We start from the raw sequence: 18009 nt of genomic DNA, 5'->3' as shown, positions 1-18009 counted from the left end.
GTAAAGAGTTTTCTAATATGTGTCTGGACTTTGGTTCGACTGCAACAGTGTCCCAGTCATCAAATGATACAGTGAAAGTAGCATCTTGAATGAGGGATTTTGAGTGTGTATCTGTCGATTTCTTTGGTGTCCTGCATGCTTTGAAAGGAAGTTCTTTAATACAAATGATACATGTTTGGGTAATATTTTCTCAGGTAGATGCTTATCTGTGTTTCTAACACAAAACTGACAGTACTTTCTCTGTGTGTGTACTCTGGTACACAGGAAATATTGCGTTTCCTAGATATTTCCTCTGCAAGAAAAATACAATCCCTGGGACTTGTTTTTGTGGTTTCAGGCTGTGTTGATCTTCGATGGTGTCAGAGGAAGATCTATTCCCTTTCGGTGCCCAAGGCTATCACCCAGCTGCCAATTCGACTGTATAAGTTTATTTGGAAGCTCTTGGCTCCTGATCTGATCAACATAGAAATTACATCTCCGTCCTTGAAACTTCAGCAACACGTCCCAGAGCAGAGGTGCAACACGAGCTACAGTTACAGCATTGTCAGTGCCACCCCAGAGACCGAGTTGAATGTTGGTGTATTCTGTCCTGGTGGATCCATTGAAAAGATTCAGATGAGGAATAATATCACCATATCTTTAAAAACATTTGGTAAAGGAATCCTCAATGAGTCTAACCATCAGGATCTGAAAATGTCTTTTGTGCCTCATATTAAAGGTAAGGTAGTGTTTTGGACTGCTTGGCTGTACAGCGTAGGATGTCTCAATACACTTATTAGAGCACATATGGGTAAATAGAAATAAGAGTTTAATTCTTTAGAGTTGAATCCTGGAGCCATTGCTGGGATCAGTCTTTATCTGAATCAGTGAGGTGGTTTATTCCTGGAAGAAGGAAGGAACTTTGTACTCCAGGTGGTGGATAGTTGGTTGTAGGAAATTCTGCAGATATAGCTGTGCTAATTGTGGTAATTACTGATGCAGGAGGGGAAAATAAGTGAGCTGTATTGCTATTACTGAGGTGCAATTGACTGTATAGAACCACAGAATGGTTTGGGTTGGAAAGGACCTTAAAGCTCACCCAGTTCCAAGCCCCTGCTGTGGACAGGGACATCTTTCACTAGGCCGTGTCACCCAAGGACTCTGTCCAACACTGAGCACTGCCAGGGGTGGAGCATTCACCACTTCTTTGGATAACCTGTGCCAGCGCCTCAGCACCCTCAGAGGGAAGAACTTCTGCCTTAGATCTAACCTGAACTTCCCCTGTTTCAGTTTGAACCCATCACCCCTTGTCCTATTTCTACAATTCCTGATGAAGAGTCCCTCTCTGGCATCCTTGTAGCCCCCTTCAGACACTGGAAGCTGCTCTGAGGTCTCCACGCAGCTTCTCTTCTCCAGGCTGAACAGCCCCAATGTTCTCAGCCTGTCTTTGTATGGGAGGTGCTCCAGCCCCCGATCATCCTTGTGGCCTCTCCAACAGCTCCATGTCCCTCATGTTGAGGACACCAGAACTAAATTTTCATTCCTTTATTCTTTTCCTTTACTACAGATGAGTGCACCTTCACTGTGAGTCCAGATCCAAAAGCCAAAGTTTACTTGCAGACTCCCAACTGGCCTTATGGTCTCCCTCCTTATGTCTCCATATCCTGGTACGTCCTTGTGCCCAGCAAGCAAGTTGCCCGCCTCGGGTTCTCCAAGGACCGCATGGGCATTGTGTGTGAGACAGGCCGTGCCTATGTCAACATAAAGGAAGAGACATCAGGGGCAGAGGAGATCGTGCGCCGTGAGGATGAACTGCTGCCCCAGCCCCGAAATATGTATCACAACTTCTGGGTCAACATCTCAAACTGTAAACCTGTGGAGAGGACGCAGCTGACCTTGCAGTTCCAGGTGACTTCTGCTGACAAGCAGATAGGTGAGTCCTCAGAAGCTGTGGTGGTTTGCTTTCTGCTTGTTTCCTGGCTTTCCCTCAGGGAAAGTAATGGATGCTGGTCCTTCTTGGGTTGAGGTTCATGAGAGCTCTGCCTTTGGAGATCCTGTCCCTGAGAAACCTGAGTTACAGCTGGGTACTTCTAGAAGCTGGGGAGGAAGGAAGAGTTTTATGTTTCTTTCTGTGGGGTTTGGGGTGTTTTTTAGGAGCTGGGGTGTTGCAGTGCTTGGGGGAGTAAGACTAGGTTTTATTTCATTTTGATTTAATTTAGCTTTTTTAATTGGAGATCACAGCCAAAACGTGTAAGATCAAGTGATATTTTTCTCTCCCAGCATCACGAACCTGACTCATAACTTGGGATTTGCTTATGCAAACTTATTCATTCAAGTGGTCTTCATGGTAGCAGTTCAATTAATCTCAGTGTTCACATGAGCAAGAAATCAGCCCTGTGACAGGTCTGACCATTTAGTGGAGAGTATCCTGATTACCTTCAGCAAAATCTGCATTCTTGATGTCTTTCATGTCCCTGAAGCATCAATAGTTTTATAAAAAGCAGGGGTTAGGTGCATTTTTTAGGGTAGACTTTGCTTGTGCAAATTTGCTTCACATATGTATTTGCTCTTCGCTTATGGGAGACTGCTGTCTGTAGAAGTATTGGCTACACAGAGTAGAACTGAAACAGAATGAAATTAAGGTATATTATTTTCCCTCTTTGGTAATGTATACTACCTGTAAAACACACAGCATTTTTTTTTTTGCTCACACATGGAATTTCCTGATCAATTTTATGACTCCTGGAACACCCCAGGTCAACACAACTTCTGTATTTCAGAGGAAGGGATGACATTGAGGGGAGCTTGGTGAAATGTCACTCTTTGCTCTATTGAATCCCTCTGTCTCTCTGAACTTTCTTCTCTTCCCTTATTCAACCAGAGGCATGTGAGGTAAGTTTAGCAGCACATGAGCTGTATTGAACTCTTGGGGTGGGTTGGTTGGGGTTTTCATTTGCACTCTGCTGCTTGTAGTAGGAGTTTTGTCATTGTTTAGCCTCCAACCTCTTGGTCATGGCTTGTGTTGCCCCATAGTGAGGACGGCTGGGAAACTCCTGCTCTGCTTCCAGTTGAACTCCAGAGGAGGTTCCAACCCAGACAGCTTTTAGGAGAAAGCTGGATGTTTTCCCTCTCTTTCTCAGTGTCCTTGTACTTTGTCTGTTTGCAGACCTAGGAGTGATACTTGCTGTGGTGGCCGGGGCTGGAGTTCTCATGGCTATTGGACTGACCGTGTGCTGTGTTAAGAAGAAGTAAGTTCATAATTTGGCATGTGTCACTCAGCAGTTCAAGAAGGCATTCTGGGAGAGCTGCTGGGCCATCTGTTCCACGTGTTGTACAGATCCCTTGAACAAGGGTCTGAAGCATAATGTAGACAACAGTGGCAGAAGTAGTGCAACTCCAGGAATGCTGCTTTACTCTAAATTGACTGACTTTGAATAGAGCAGCAATCCTGGAGTCACATTACTTCAACACTCAGTGCATTGCCTATTTTGGCCTTAGCACAGGCTTCTGGCTGCACTGTAAGGCATTGGTTAGACTTCAACAGCAATTCCTGTGAAATGAAGTTGCAGTGAATGTGGCTGCTGTACGTGTACATAGACAAGACTTCAAACAAGCTGTGATTAAACTAGGAGCTATCTTTCATCTACACAACCTCCAGCAACTTCTCCTGGAGTTTGCACATCAAGTGGGAACATTTTTCTATGAGATGAGCCCTTAGGGAGAGAACTAGGTTGTGCAAAGCAAACATGCATAGCATTACTCATGCAAGCAGAACCTGAAGTCGTCGATAGCTTGGCGTTTCTGATACATGTATGCTTCGTGCTGGCAGTGTGATGGGGTCTGAAGCTATAGAGCTGGAATAAATTTGTGCAGTATGATGACTAGACCAGTTATAAGGACACTTCTTTGCCACACAAATACAGGCCTCAATCTTCAGGTCAGCCTTTGGTCTTCCCACTTTGGGAACAGTCACTCCAGAAAGTGAAACCAAGAAGTTAATTCAGTTTTCCTAGAGGACCCATTGTCTTACTTATCTTCAGTAATGCTCAGTCTTGTTTCATGAGGATCTGATGGCCTCTAGATCCTGTTTGTGGACATTGGGAGACTCTTTACATGGCACAGCTAGGACCACCATGCTTGGATGGCTGTTGGAGTTCATCTTACAACTGTCAGGGTCAGCAAAGCAGCAGTTAGGTAACCGAACAGTATAAGTTATTAAATACAATAATAACTATTATTAACAGTAAAGTTATTTTCTGCTCTGTTAAAAAAGCATGTCTAGACTCAAGAGTTATTCTTAAGACTGCAAGTAAAGCCTTCAATCCAGGTGGACTGGGTGGCTGGGATGAGTAAACAGAAGCTGTTGTTATCCACTGAGTCCGAACTCACCAGCCATGTGCTGTTTGTGACATGTTAACAATTAAACTCTCTAACAGGAAGAAGAAAAGCCAGGATCCCATGGTGGGAGTGTACAATCCTAATGTGAATACCCAGATGCCTGGAAAACAAGGCTTATTCACAAAAGGGAGGAAAAACAACGAATCTCATGTCTATGCAGTTATTGATGATGCTATGGTCTATGGGCACTTGCTGAAGGAATCCAATGGCTCAGTCAGTCCAGAAGTTGATGTGTACCGGCCTTTTGATGGACCCATTGGTAGCTTGCCACCTTCTCCACCTCCATTTTCCTTCAGAAAAGACATTAAATGCTCTTCTAACACCGAGGACCCTTCACCTCTGACAGGCACGGACCATGACACTTACATGTTTGCTCATCAGCAATCAGGGCAATCAGAGGACAATGGAGATACAAATGAAGAGAAGAATGGAGAAACCAGCACATCCTTGCTGGAAAACAAGGAACAGGATGGTTCAGAGGAGTAATTTTACACCAGGTATAGCAGTTTCCTGTGGAAATCCAGGTGTAAGCACAGGGGTCTAGGGAAAAAAAACCTGAAGAGGAGTGTTATTTTTAAAAGTGTGTTGGTGGTGTTTTGATTTTTGTGTGTGTGTATTCGGTTGTTGTTTGTTTTTAAACTTCAGCTGTTGATAGCTTTCAGTTTTAGAGTGAACATCTATCAGACTCCAAACCAGTCGAGACACTCCAGGACTGCATGTGCTTCTGATGGTGAAACGGGTGGCAAAGGTACGCTCCTGCTTTTTACTACAAAGAAAATGAATCCCTAACTGCCATCTTAAAACTGTGGCAATTAATGAAGTTGGGAGAGTGTTTTGTCCAGTATTTTCCCTCTCTCACAAGTCATTTGTTCCTGAGTGTTGGTTGGTGACTCTTGGAAGTTATACAGTACATCACTGTCTCAAGGCAGCTCTAGGTTGCAGGCATCTAAGCAAAGGAGGTGACACTGTCATTTCCACCTCTTGCTGCTTGAAATTCATCATGTTTAGTGTGCAGGTGGCTATATATGTGCAGTGAAAGACTGTGTATGACACCTGGAATTGCTCTGTGTGTGTAAGTAAGTGTGAATTTTGAGCTTGGGCTCTTCTAGTTCAGAAGTACAGTTATGGGTTTTCTCTCATTTCCAGCTGATTTTGTTATACTTGTTTAGCATACACCAAAGCCTGTTTCCAGCAGGTGGTTTGTCTGAGATGCAAAGAATGAGAGTGAATCCATAAGGAAAGCCTAGATTGTTTAATTAGGGTTTTTTTTAATCAGCCTGGATTTAACAACCATGTTGAAATGATGGTGGGAACAGCTCTTGATTTCTAGTGGGACTTACACTTAGGTTGTTTAGCTGCCTTTGACAAGAACCTCTTAAACTCAGGTAAACCACAGGTCTCATTTGTAAGTGCTGTGCTTAGCATGCCACTCATGTTTCTGTGCCTTTTAAAACTTGAGGGTCACATCTTTGTGCAGGGGATTACGGGTACATGAATAAAGTTGCCTTTTACATAGAGACACCTGGCTTGTCCAGCTGTGCAGTTCCTGAGGATGTTTGCCATTCTGTATGCAGCACTAGACCTGACCTGGGAATTTCTCTCCAGATGTCGTCTTGTGGCTGTTTCTTGCCTAGTGATACACAGAGGTGCCATGAAAGTTTTAGTGTTGCATGCAGTAATGTTAAACATATAATAATGTCTAAAATGAAAATGTCCTTATTAGACACCTTACTGTTTACATGTTTTACAGTGTGGATTTTTTCCTATGTTAACTATGCTGGCATTGCAAATTGCCTATTTATTTGATCAAGTGTGTGTATTTTAAGCGTATACTATTAGACTTCTTGGACTACTATAACATTCAGTATAATGTTGTATCTGGCTCAGTTTTTTGTAGCATATAGCAAACCATGTGCCAGCTAAAAGTGCCTTTTAATTGTTTCATGTATTTTCATGCTTATGTTTATCATTTTTAATAGAGAAATATGTATTCCTAAATCTCTGGCTAATCACTGGGAATCACACATTTCAAAGTGTACTGGGTCATTTTAATGTCATTTGAGAACTGAAAAAGGTATTTCTGCAATACTGGTATCTGTTTTTCTCAGGTAACTGAATTGCCATAGCGCATTTTGATCAGAGTAGTCCAGTTGTGCATTTGTCTGCTCAATTTTTCTCACTTTTATTGAAAAGGAGTAAGTCCGTAAGAGAAATTCAGGGCTATCCTATCCCTCTGGCTCAGTTTCTGCAGTTGCTTATATGGACACGTTCCTTCTAACCAACAGAAGAAAACATAATGGAGGTCAGGCTTGCGTTCACAACATCTTCATCTTTGAAGGAAGAACATGATGCTTGTTGACTGGTGGTTTTATTTGTTCTATTTTAACTCATCGTCCAGTATGGCAGTATGAACCTTAGTCTACAGTTGTTTCCAGTCTGAGGTTGACTTTCACTGTGCTTATTTTTGGTATGTTTAGAGTAAGAGTTCAGGCACAAATCCCAGTTTGCTTTTCATTAAGTTGTGACTTAGGTTTATTTTTAATAAATAAATAAGACACAACGATACTACCAGCTGGAGCAACTAGTGCATGTCTTGTGTGTGTGTGTGTGTAAACTCAGCCTCGAATATTTTGATGTCTGTCGGTAGCTACACCAGTGATCATAGAAATGGGTTTATTTACAGAGATAAGATACTGCTGAGTGTGTGTGTCCTTTTTGTGCCATGGCCAGTGACCTGCTATTAATTGCCATTTTTACAGGCATGTGTTTAAATCACTGGGGAGAGGGGTTGTAAGATAGTTGAAGCTTTCATTTAAAGAGCTTTCATTTAAAGATAAATGGTTCATTGGCTTCTTGGCAGGGTCATGATACTGGTGATTCATTCAACTGACACATACAATTGAATCCCAAATTAATTTCTTTTTGGGGATAATAGCATAAAGGTGCATTTTATGATCAGTCCTTCAGCCCAAGAGAAACCCTTATGAAAATACGTGAAGCCCTTTTTTGTTCATACCACAGCACATCATGCCCAGTATAGAAACTGGGGAGGGGTTGTCCAGGAGCCACCGATGGCTGCTTGGGATGGGCTGAGTATCAGTCAGTGGGTGGTGAGCAATTGTGTTGTGCATCACTGTCTGTCTTGGGTTTTATTTCTCTCTCTAGCTTTCCTTCTATAATAATAACAATTTTTATTATATTTCAGTTATTAAACTGTTCTTATCTCAGCCCATGGGTTTTATCTTTTCCAATTCTTCTCGTCCCACCGGGGGGGGTGTGAAGATGCATGTAAGGCAGTGGCTGCATGGTACTTAGTTACCAGCTGGGGTTAAACCACAAAAGTATGTTTTCCCTTCATTCGTTTCCTTAAGTTAATGGGATTTTATTTAATAAGTGTTAGACCCTAAAAAGTAAGCAAAGGCATAATAGAATCTTCTAGTGTGATTATTTGGTGAACGTTTTGTAGCGTACTCTTGCAGAGTAAATAAAAGGCAGCAACCCATTAGATCTTCTTCCCTAATTTCTTTTCTTTGGATTAACAGAGAATAAGTTTCTGAATATCCTTAAATTAGCTGGCAACACAGATGAGTTCATGCCTATGTCTGATATCCCTGAAGACAATTCAGTGGTTTTCCTTGCCAGAGAAAGATCTGAGGAAAATGAGCAATTTACTAAATACTTCTGTATTCTGACACTTGATTTTGGGCTGCTCAGTTCTGTGGATCAAACTGCTACATGTTCTCCTTTAGGTTTTTGTGGCCACCCTTCTGGAAGACAGGTCCACCAACAGTGCAATGAATCTTGTTGCTACCAGCAACCTCTTTCCAAGCTATGCTTCCCAAAATTAGTAATGGCTTCACTAACATTTACCATAGGAAAAATGTCTCCATCAGTTCACACTTTGCTTTAGGTGATGACTCCATGGCTTTGTGTCCCTGAGGGACAAAACAGAGGAGCTGTTCCACTTCCTGCTGCCTCGAAGTAGGAAAACATGCTGAGAATAACACTTCTTTGCTCTTGAAGGCTCAGAGACCAATTCTAACTTTAATCTTTAAGGTGAAACTTATTCTGAGCATAGATATTTTCCTGTATGTTTCATTTGGGAGTAATTTTGCCTCATTCTGGTACTTCTTACTGTTAACAATAATGTATGTCAAACTTTGCACTGTCTCACATCACCATTGTAAGGATGCAGACACAAAAGGAGGATCCTATTTGCTGTGGCAGGAGCTGTGAATGAAGTTTTCTCTGTTCCTGGAAAAATCACAACCACCTTTCTTTCCTGCCAGCAGATAGGCAGGGTGTGCTGGGCTTTTGGGGATGGTGAGGACTAATTGTGCTGCCCCTGGTCATTCCTGAGCTAGCAGTTGCTTTTGGTGGTGTTAGTTGAAGTTGGTACCCCTCTGACTTTTGAGTCTTCACTCCTACATGTGATGTTTAGTTAAATCACTATTCTGTGTTAACCTCTATCAGCAGAATATTGTAGAGTCCCAGACTGGTTTGGGTTAGAAAGGACCTTAAAGATCATCTGGTTCCAACCCCCTGCCACGGGCAGGGACACCTTCCACTAGAGCAGGTTGCTCCAAGCCCCTGTGTCCAACCTGGCCTTGAACACTGCCAGGGATGGGGCAGTCACAGCTTCTCTGGGCACCCTGTGCCAGTGCCTCAGCACCCTCACAGGGAAGAACTTCTGCCTAAGATCTCATCTCAATCTCCCCTCTGGCAGGTTAAAGCCATTCCCCTTGGCCTGTCCCTACAGGCCCTTGTCCAAAGCCCCTCTCCAGGTTTCCTGGAGCCCCTTTAGACAATGGAGCTGCTCTGAGGTCTCCCCTTAAGAAGCCTTCTCTTCTCCAGGCTGAACCAGCCCAGCTCTCTCAGCCTGGCTCCAGAGCAGAGCTGCTCCAGCCCTCACAGCATCTTCATAGGTGGCCTCTGGACTTGCTCCAGCAGCTCCACGTCCCTCTTGTGCTGTTGCCCCAGAGCTGAAAATATCTTTAGTTAAACAGTAGGAACATGAGAGATTACTTTTGTCAACATTGATAGTGGACACTAACTGGGGCCCCTGACCCACCCTTTGGGGATTGGCCAAGAAGTTGGTCATATCTAGCTCACAGCCAGGGGGAAGGAGGGAGGGAGCAGCAGGGCATGTTTCTGCCTGGGTGCTTCATGTCATCCTTTGTCCAAATCTACTCCTGTAATAGCACTTGCTGCCATTAGTGTTGCTGTTATGCTTGCAGTTAATGTACTAACCCTGCACTGAAATTACCAGTACAGCTAATGCATGATGCTGTAATGAAAGAGGGGTGCTGAACCAAGGTTTCCAGGTGACCCCCATTGTCACTATTTCCTGCTATTTTTTTTTAAGGTCCAGAGCTTTACAGCTTTAGTGCCCTCACTTTGTGTGTGTGTGTATTGTCTTTCACTGTGCAGGATTCAAACCTGAAGTCTCATAACTGTGTTGTCTGTAGCACTCAGGTGTCCTCTGCATCATGATCACAGCCCTAGCAGAAGCATCTCTGGTGCATGCGGTGCCTGGGTACCAGGAGTCCTGCCAGGTTGGATGGGGCTTGGAGCAGCCTGGTCCAGTGGAAGGTGTCCCTGCCCATGGCAAGGGGTTGGAATTGGATGAGCTTTAAGGTCCCTTCCAGCCCAAACCAGTCTGGGATTTTATGAAATTCAAGCTGCCCCTGTGCACCATCCTCCTCTAACAGTAAAGCAAACCTGTCACTGTGGTTGAGCTGATTCACAACTGCATCTACCCCCTGTGAATTGTGTGTTTGGACTGACAATTTAATATAAAAAATACATTTAGTTTGCTTTTTGGTGCTTTGGTGGAGGACTTTTTATGGTTTTGGGGTTTTTTGGGGGGTTTTTTTTTTTTTCAGTTTCCTTTTGGTTGAACGTGAATATGAAATATGAAGTTTCAGCTCTTGTCTTCTGATCACACTTGGCAGAGCAGCAAGACCTAGAGCTCTGGCAACATTACCGTGTAGAAATCACATTGCACAAGAGATTGCTTTACTGGCTTTCTTGATAACTTTTCTCTATGGGAAGGCTTTTACATGACAGCCCATCCATCAGGTGCCCGAGGTCATCAGTCTCCACCTGAAATGCCTGTTTTTCTCCTGTGCCTGTAGCAGAACTAGTTGTGTAGGTAGGATCCCTTCTGGGGATTGCCTGGTTCTACCTCCTGTGCAGAGCAAGGTCCCCTGGAGCAGGTCGTCCAGAGCCATGCCCAGTCAGGTTTTGAGTATCTCCAAGCATGGAGACTCCACCAGCTCCTTGGGCAACCTGTGCCAGGGTCTGACCATCCTCACAGAGACAAAGTCTTCTCTACCTGCCTCCATCAGGCATTTAAACACATGGATGGGGCCCCCGTGAGCCTTCGCCAGGCTGAGCAGTCTCAGCTCTCTCTCCTCACACAACGGCTGCCCCATTCCCTTCATCCTCTTTGTGGCCCTTCCCTGCACTCACTCCGGTAAGTCCATGTCCTCCCTGTACTGGGGAGCCCAAAACTGGACCTGGCCTCACTAGTCCTGAGAAACACAAATACTGACCACCACAGACCAGGCTTTTGGGATCCCTGTGCATGGGGGCGGGGATAGGAATAACAAGTTGCTGTTTCTGCAGTGGGAAACTACGCTCTGCAAAGCAGTTTGTGGTGTGGGTTTTATTTCTCCCCTTGTATTTGCTTTACAAAACATGGTGCTTCCCAAGCAGTGTTTCCTGAACACAGCTTCTTGTTGCTGCCTCTAGCACAAGCGTGTGTGCAGGAGGCTGCAAGGAGATGATCTTCTACCCCCAAGGAGGTTATTCTCTCCATCAGTGTAGTACAACACCCCCCCACCCCCCCAGTGTTGTGTATTTCTGCTCCCTTGGCTTGGCTCACCCTTGTTTGCTGATCCTCACAGGTCTGGTTCTTCCCTGCTTGTGGCAGCTTCTGAGCAGGAGAAATGTAACTTTAACTTTGTTTGTTTGCAAAAGGAGATGCTGAGAGGTCAGGTAATGAAGTGGGGTTCAGTGCTTATGGAGCACTCCCTCAGGAGTGGGATGAAACTGTAGAGCCTACTGGGATAACAAGGCTGAGTGGTACAGGGGTGGATGGAGGTGCTCCTTTGCTCCTTCCCTCTAGAGGTGCATCCCACCTCAGTCTCAGTCCCCGGCAGAGGTGGGAAGCACCTTCCCCTTGTGGCAGCAGGAGTGTTTGGGAGTTGTTCCTTGTAAAAGATCATGGTAAGAGGGTAAAGCTGTGGTGAGAGGCTTGGGTCCGAGTAATCCTTGACAGGCACAAGGAGCCGATCCGTGGGGTTGGGCTGCTTGTTCTTTGTGTGAATCTTTGCCCTCTCTCTGCTTGGAGTCCTTTTCCCATGTCATCAAACTCTGAATTCACCCAGGACTGTGAAGGGCCGAGTCCCACAACAGTGGTCAAGACTCAAAACAAGCTTTTGGCTCATGAATCCCAAATTCTCACCCACTTTTGCCTACCTGGCCCTTTTACTGACTGAAGGTCAAAGCAATCTGGCTGCTGGCTGGGTGCTGAGGTGTGTTAACAGTGTGCTGCTGTGGCCCTTGCTCAGAGGGATGCTTCAGAAAGGTATTATTTATGGTAAACCACATTACTTCTAGCCACTTGGTCTGTACTTCAGCACCTTGGTGGACTGGGAATTGAGTACATTAGCCTAGCTCTACTGAAGCCAGCTATGGATGGTGTAGTGCTGGGGTAACTCCTTCTGTGGGCTCACCCAGTAACCTTCCTTCTGTCATTTATATAAATAGATGTACGTTTCATGCTTCACTTTTCCTCTGCTGCGTTACAGAGCCACAGGCAGCTGAGCAGCACCAGCAGTGGCACAGGATCTTACACAGCATCTCCTATTTTAATAGCAGGAGGTTCATTTGCAATTGCAGGTATTGCAATACATTGGTTCAGGCATGATCACTTCCATGTTTCTTATTCTGGGGGGAAAAGCTGAAGTTTCTTTCCATTACCTGTGTGCCTTTGGTGGGGACCGCACTATGTGGGCAGGAGATGTGACAAAGCTTTGTGATAAGCAAGGATGAGGAATTTTCTAGAGCTTCTTCTTCTTTGGCTTTTAAAAGAGAGTTTGTAGTTCATAACATACAGCAAGAAGCAGCATGTTGAATAGTACTAAATTCGTAAATGCAACCATGAAAGTGCAAGGTCAATTTTGGCATCCTGGATCCAACAACCACAGCAGGAGCAAAACCATGCTTTCCCTGTGCTCCTCCCAGCTTCAGAAGAACAAAACATCTATGAAGGGTGGTGCGGTCAAGAGGGCGGCTGTGTGAAAATAGAGAGCAAGAGCGATACGAGTACGAAGTCTGCTGAGAGCAGCTTGTTATTCTTGAAATTTTGACAGATAGACTCTTTAATGTCCTCTCTGGGAATATCCTTTGGCATCCATCTCCACGGCTGTTTTCCAGGTTCGCATTCCATGTAGGGATGGTCGAGCTACAGCACCCACATCTTCCCCAAATCTCAGCATCACCAGGGGCTGTGGCTTTCACATCGCCCCTCTTTAGTTCTTCGGCTCCCATAAAAGCCCTCTATTTCTCTGACCACACATTTGTGTTTTAAGACTTTGTGGTTTATGACCAGTCAGGGTCAAAGCCAGCAACACTTCCAGCTTCTCAAACCATGGAGGGATTGTCTGCCAAGGGAACTGGAGGGTTTATATTGAGACAAGCTGGCTTGTAGGGCGTAACCATGACCTTACAGCTAAGAGCCTTGGAAACCTTCTTGGATCAGGGTCCAGAGTAAAGCTTGGCAAAGGGTTGTCCTCTTGTGCAAGAGAAACCTAATTCCACGTGCAGTTCTGCAGCACTTGAACCCTCCCAGCCTGGTGTAGAGCACTGTGCTCTTCATGTATGGTGTCCTCTCCTTTGTAGGATGCTGAGGAGGGGGAAGTCATCACCACCTCAGTGAGGGAAGGAGCAGGATGCTCTGCTCGTTGTGGAGGGAGATGGAGGCAGCCTGGGAAGCTCCAAGCTGGGACCCAAGAAGCCGCCTCCCCCAGCACTGCTACCACTGCCAAGCAGCGGAGAGGGGAAGGACCTTTCTTATGGGGTGGCTTGTATTTCAGTATGAAATTCCCCAACAGCAAGGCAAGGGGAGGAAGGAAATCTCATTTTCCCATGTGTATCCCACATGTATGGCATGTGATAGGGATGATAACAGGGAAGCGGGATTATCTTACAAACCATATCACAGGGCAGGAGGCTCTCACTTTCTGCTTTCCCCCTCTGCCTTTGATATCTCTGACCTCCTGACAGAGGAGCTCTGAAGGCAAATGCAAGGAGAAAAAAGCATTCCAACCACACTGACTCAACTCCATTCCTTCAGCAAGCTCTCTATATATCTTTATTTTATAGTCATTTAAACAGCGGAGAGTTTGGCAATAGTGACAGCCTTGGAAGTGTGCACTCTGCATTTGTGTGTGTGTTTTGATCCCTCCAGCTTGGCTCACACTTGATGTCTTGGAAGACCCACCTCGAGCTGCTTTTAAACAAAGCAGCAAATGGAAATACCTCTCCCATAGGCTCCCCAAAAGCATCATATCTCAACACCCCCAACCTGGACCAGAGGGTGAGTACCAAGCACTGGACTGCAAAGAACCACTGCTACCTTCCAGCCAACAGCCAGCAAAGCTCCATTACACTGCTGGGGTAGCCTTCACTTCTTTCCCATCATTGCTGTTCATTTGTTTTTTATTGTCTTTAACCCTTTTATCAGCAAAAAATTACCTTCAGATTTATTTTTGCTGAGGACTGTGCATGGTCCAACAAAGACTGGAATATTTCAGCTGGATTCACATCACTTAAAGAGGTCAGATGATTCCTAAAGCTGGTAAAGTTTGTTGTCCTGGAGTTTGTTTACAATACACAGTTGTTTTTCATACGGCAGAGTATTCCCTAATAGCATTAAGTTTCTGTTATTTATGTAATGCTTTCATCTTCCATTTCCAATAATATATTTGATTGATTATGCTGCAACTCATCACTGCTTCTCCCATGATGCTGGAACACAAATAAAGCTTCCAATGGGATTTTTTTAAAGGATCTGGCAGTGGCTCTTGCTCTCCCACAGGGATCAGTGAAACTGGCTTCTGGCTGATGGGAAAAGGACCAGAAAAGCAGGGAATACTTCTGGAAAGGACACCTGCCTTCTCAGTAACTTAATGCTTGGTAAGTAATGAATGAATTAGTAAGTACCATGCCTGGTACTTGCTATTTCATTCATGCACATAACTGGACTAGTTGGACAACCCATTGAGCAGCTGGTACTCAGCCAATAAGCCCAATTGTATCTCTCAGTGCAAAGCAGGAGTAACTCCCCCTGCTTGTTGAGACAGGACCTCCATCCCCAGGAGCCTGAATCAGGGCACTGTGAGGAACACTGAGCTCCCACGGATTTCTGCCAGGGCTTTTGGGGAAGCAAAACAAGAGAAGAATGCAGGAACTAGCTATGCTGGTGTCCCAACAAAGCTCAGCAAGATGGGAAAGGACATTGCAGAGTGACAGCCTTGGCTGGTTGCTGGACTGCTGCACTGGTTCTTTGCCAAAACAACCGAGACTATATAGCTCTAATAAATTCCCTGTGTAAAAAAATATATCTATAGATCGTGCCTTAGGAAGAACGCTGTAGCTGCTAACGGGGATGGATGTGGCCAAATGAAATGCTCTAACACTCTACTTCCACATGGAGCCGTGACAACTCTCTTTGCGAAGAGTGGTTCTACTCAAACGTGTGTGCGCGCAAACATACACGTACACACACACACATACCTACAGCTTTGTAATCCCAGGGGGAAGACCTGGGATGCAGGGGGGACCCCCGCCACTACACGATCATGAACTGGCAGACATAGGGCAGCTGCTCTTTGCACCTCTTGTCGAACCACTTCCCTATGGCAGCTCCCGACAAGGCCGCGCAGTTTTCCAGCTTGCCGCCGTCGGGCTGGGTGGTGATTTCAGTCTCCCAGTTCTTGTAGCGGATAGGGCCCCCCGTCATGTCGACCCACTTGCCCTCCACGGCCATGTCGTTGAGGCCCAGCCAGATCTCTGCCTCGGAGCCGATGCTCTTGCGCATGTAGTCGTAGAGCGCATCGTTCTCCTCGCCGCCCTGCGGGGTGCTGAGCGTGCCGCCCTGTGAGATGCAGTTCTCACTGGCCTCGTGGTATGTCTTGGTCTCCGGAAACGCAAGGAAGCATTTTAGGTGGATTTTGGTGCCTTTCAGGCAAACTAGGAGGTCACGGCACAAATAGAACAAAAAAAAAGACAGAAAAGGGAACTGGGGTTAAAAACAGTGCATGGGAAGAGGCAGCAGCAGCAAACACAGTGGCCAAACTACAGAGTTCATTTCTTAGGCTGCACAGTGACCCTCAGAAGCACAGGAGACCCAGGGGCCCTGTCGCTCCTCTGCAGGACACAGCTACCAGAGATGGGACTCTTCATCAGAGTCTGTAGTGATAGGACAAGGGGTGATGGGTTCAAACTGAAACAGGGGAAGTTCAGGTTGGATCTAAGGCAGAAGTTCTTCCCTGTGAGGGTGCTGAGGCGCTGGCACAGGGTGCCCAGAGAAGCTGCGGCTGCCCCATCCCTGGCAGTGTTCAAGGCCAGGTTGGACACAGGGGCTTGGAGCAACCTGCTCTAGTGGAAGGTGTCCCTGCCCATGGCAGGGGCTTGGGACTGGGGGATCTTAAGATCCTTTCCAACCCAAACCAGTCTGGGATTCTATGAACTGTGGGGATGTGCCCTCCCTGCCTGCAAACTACTGGGATAAATAGACCTTGGGGTGCCCCTGCCACCCTCCTGGGCTCTGCCAGAGCAGAGGCACAGCCTGGTCCTTCTGCCCTGGCCATGCTCTTCCCCAGCTTTCTTTGATGTGTTTGTTGGAGGCATGGTGTGTGATGGGTGCTGCCAAGGGTTTGGGGAAGAAGTCTGCAATGCCAGTTACATCACCTTAAGTAGGCAAGATGAAGAAAGTGTCTTTTTTAATAAGCTTTACTCAGAAGCGTTGCGCTTGCGTTGCTTGAGTCCTTCAGAGGAAATCTCTACTTGCCTCTGATTTTATTGTTAGGGATAGCAATTTGTTTTGCTTTTCTTTTGAGCTGTAAACCTTGGCAGTACAGGGTTCTGTGGCCATCTCCCTCTGATGGACTCCATGTCCATCTTGGCATCTTGGGTGCTTGGACATCTCTTGTCAAAATGTGTGGAGCAATTGTAGCCACTTTATAAGCAGCTCCTCTCTCAAAACAAAAGCCATGCCTTCTACAGCAAGTCCTTTACCTGTCTGAAGAGCTTGCTTTTCCTTCAGTAGAGCAACCTCCTGAGAGATGTTGTCAATCATGGCCTTCAGGTCTTCAATCATTTTGAGGCTCACACCATCTGGTGGGGAAATCAAGGGAGGAGCATAAATATTGATTACATGCCCAGGGGAGGCCCAAAGCTGTTTCTGTCATCAACACTTTCTCTGCCTGCAGAGAAAGACAGACAAAAGGAATCCACAGTGTCAAAACCCGGGTCCCCTTGCACATCCATCAGAGGGATCATCATGTGCTTGCAAACCTGGTTCCACCATCAACCCGGTTTTCCCAGTTCGTGTTTTGGGGCTTTGCACCCCATGGATCTTCCTACCATGGGGGTGTTCCTTGGGCTGCTGCTGCAGTGCTGGGGTGAGGGACTCATACACACAAGCATCACAAGGTGCAGGCTCATTTCTGGAGCTCCTGCGTATGGCACTCGCCTGGAGTGGTGCTGCATGGAGATCAAGAGGCCAAAATGCAGGACACCTTCTGATCATGCTGCCACATGTGAATCTTTTGTGGAGAACTTAAAGCTGATGATGAACAGCTCCCTGGCCAGTTGCAGCCTGCTAAAGCCCATGTCTTGCTAGGTATGTTGCCTCTGCAACGGCTCTAAGCAGCTATTAATCAGTACTTGGATTTCCCCTATCTAGGAGCAAAAGGTGGTGGGAGATTAGATGTTGAGGCATTTGTAGTCATGACATTCTCTCTGCTGCTCCTATTGCTTGACCTCACCTGGTGTAAGCAGCTGGTAGTTCTCATGTAGTGAAAGGAAAAGGGACAATTTGTTAGGATGGGCTTCCTCAAGGGTCAAGGAGATGGGGAGCAGAGGCACCAAGCCAGGCAAGTGGGCAAGCAGCTTGGATAGTGACCAAACCCACCAGCTCAAATATTACATGGTGCCATGGATATGAAAAGCCAGACACACGAGGAGGAGGGCATTAAGCTGCTTTACTCATTGCTCTATTAACTTTAATAAGTTCACTTGACACTGAGGCACTAATTATTTTACTGCCTTTGATGAAAACACTGTGGGAAACAGCTGATTAATGCCATTTGTTGAGGTTTTTTCCTCATGCAAATCTGTCTTGCAGCAGAACAAATGTCACTTTTAGGTTTAAGTAACATCCAAGGGCCACAGCGGGACACTGCCAAGGAATCTTGCTCTTTACATTGTCCCAGCAGGGTTTGCTGGTGGGTTCCCATCAAGGTGACATGTCTTCTTGAGAACTACCTAAGCACCCTGTCCCTTTATACCACCTCGTGTACAAATCCTGGGCCTCAAGACGCTCCTACAGCAGCGTGT

General features: G+C 45.9%; 2 protein-coding genes across 2 annotated transcripts in view; one reads left to right on the top strand and one right to left on the bottom strand.

The window, feature by feature from the left end:
* CDCP1 (CUB domain containing protein 1) overlaps positions 1–4863 on the top strand; it is a gene marked incomplete at its 5' end in the record, with an annotated part of 11539 nt that extends 6676 nt beyond the window's left edge. The window contains 4 exons of the mRNA XM_010022336.1: positions 338–718; positions 1547–1912; positions 3146–3227; positions 4416–4863. Coding sequence (XP_010020638.1) covers positions 338–718; positions 1547–1912; positions 3146–3227; positions 4416–4863 — 1277 coding nt within the window. The remainder of the gene's footprint in view (positions 1–337; positions 719–1546; positions 1913–3145; positions 3228–4415) is intronic.
* Positions 4864–15232: 10369 nt separating this feature from the next.
* Positions 15233–18009, bottom strand: part of CLEC3B (C-type lectin domain family 3, member B) — a 5344-nt gene continuing 2567 nt past the window's right edge. Inside the window, exons 2-3 of the mRNA XM_010022334.1 lie at positions 16687–16785; positions 15233–15639 (exon numbers count right to left, since the gene is read on the bottom strand). Coding sequence (XP_010020636.1) covers positions 15239–15639; positions 16687–16785 — 500 coding nt within the window. The 3' untranslated portion in view covers positions 15233–15238. The remainder of the gene's footprint in view (positions 15640–16686; positions 16786–18009) is intronic.

This window comes from Nestor notabilis, unplaced genomic scaffold (genome assembly GCF_000696875.1).
Source record: "Nestor notabilis isolate BGI_N333 unplaced genomic scaffold, ASM69687v1 scaffold12719, whole genome shotgun sequence".
Lineage (NCBI taxonomy): Eukaryota > Metazoa > Chordata > Aves > Psittaciformes > Psittacidae > Nestor > Nestor notabilis.
This window is presented reverse-complemented; position numbering and strand designations above follow the sequence as displayed.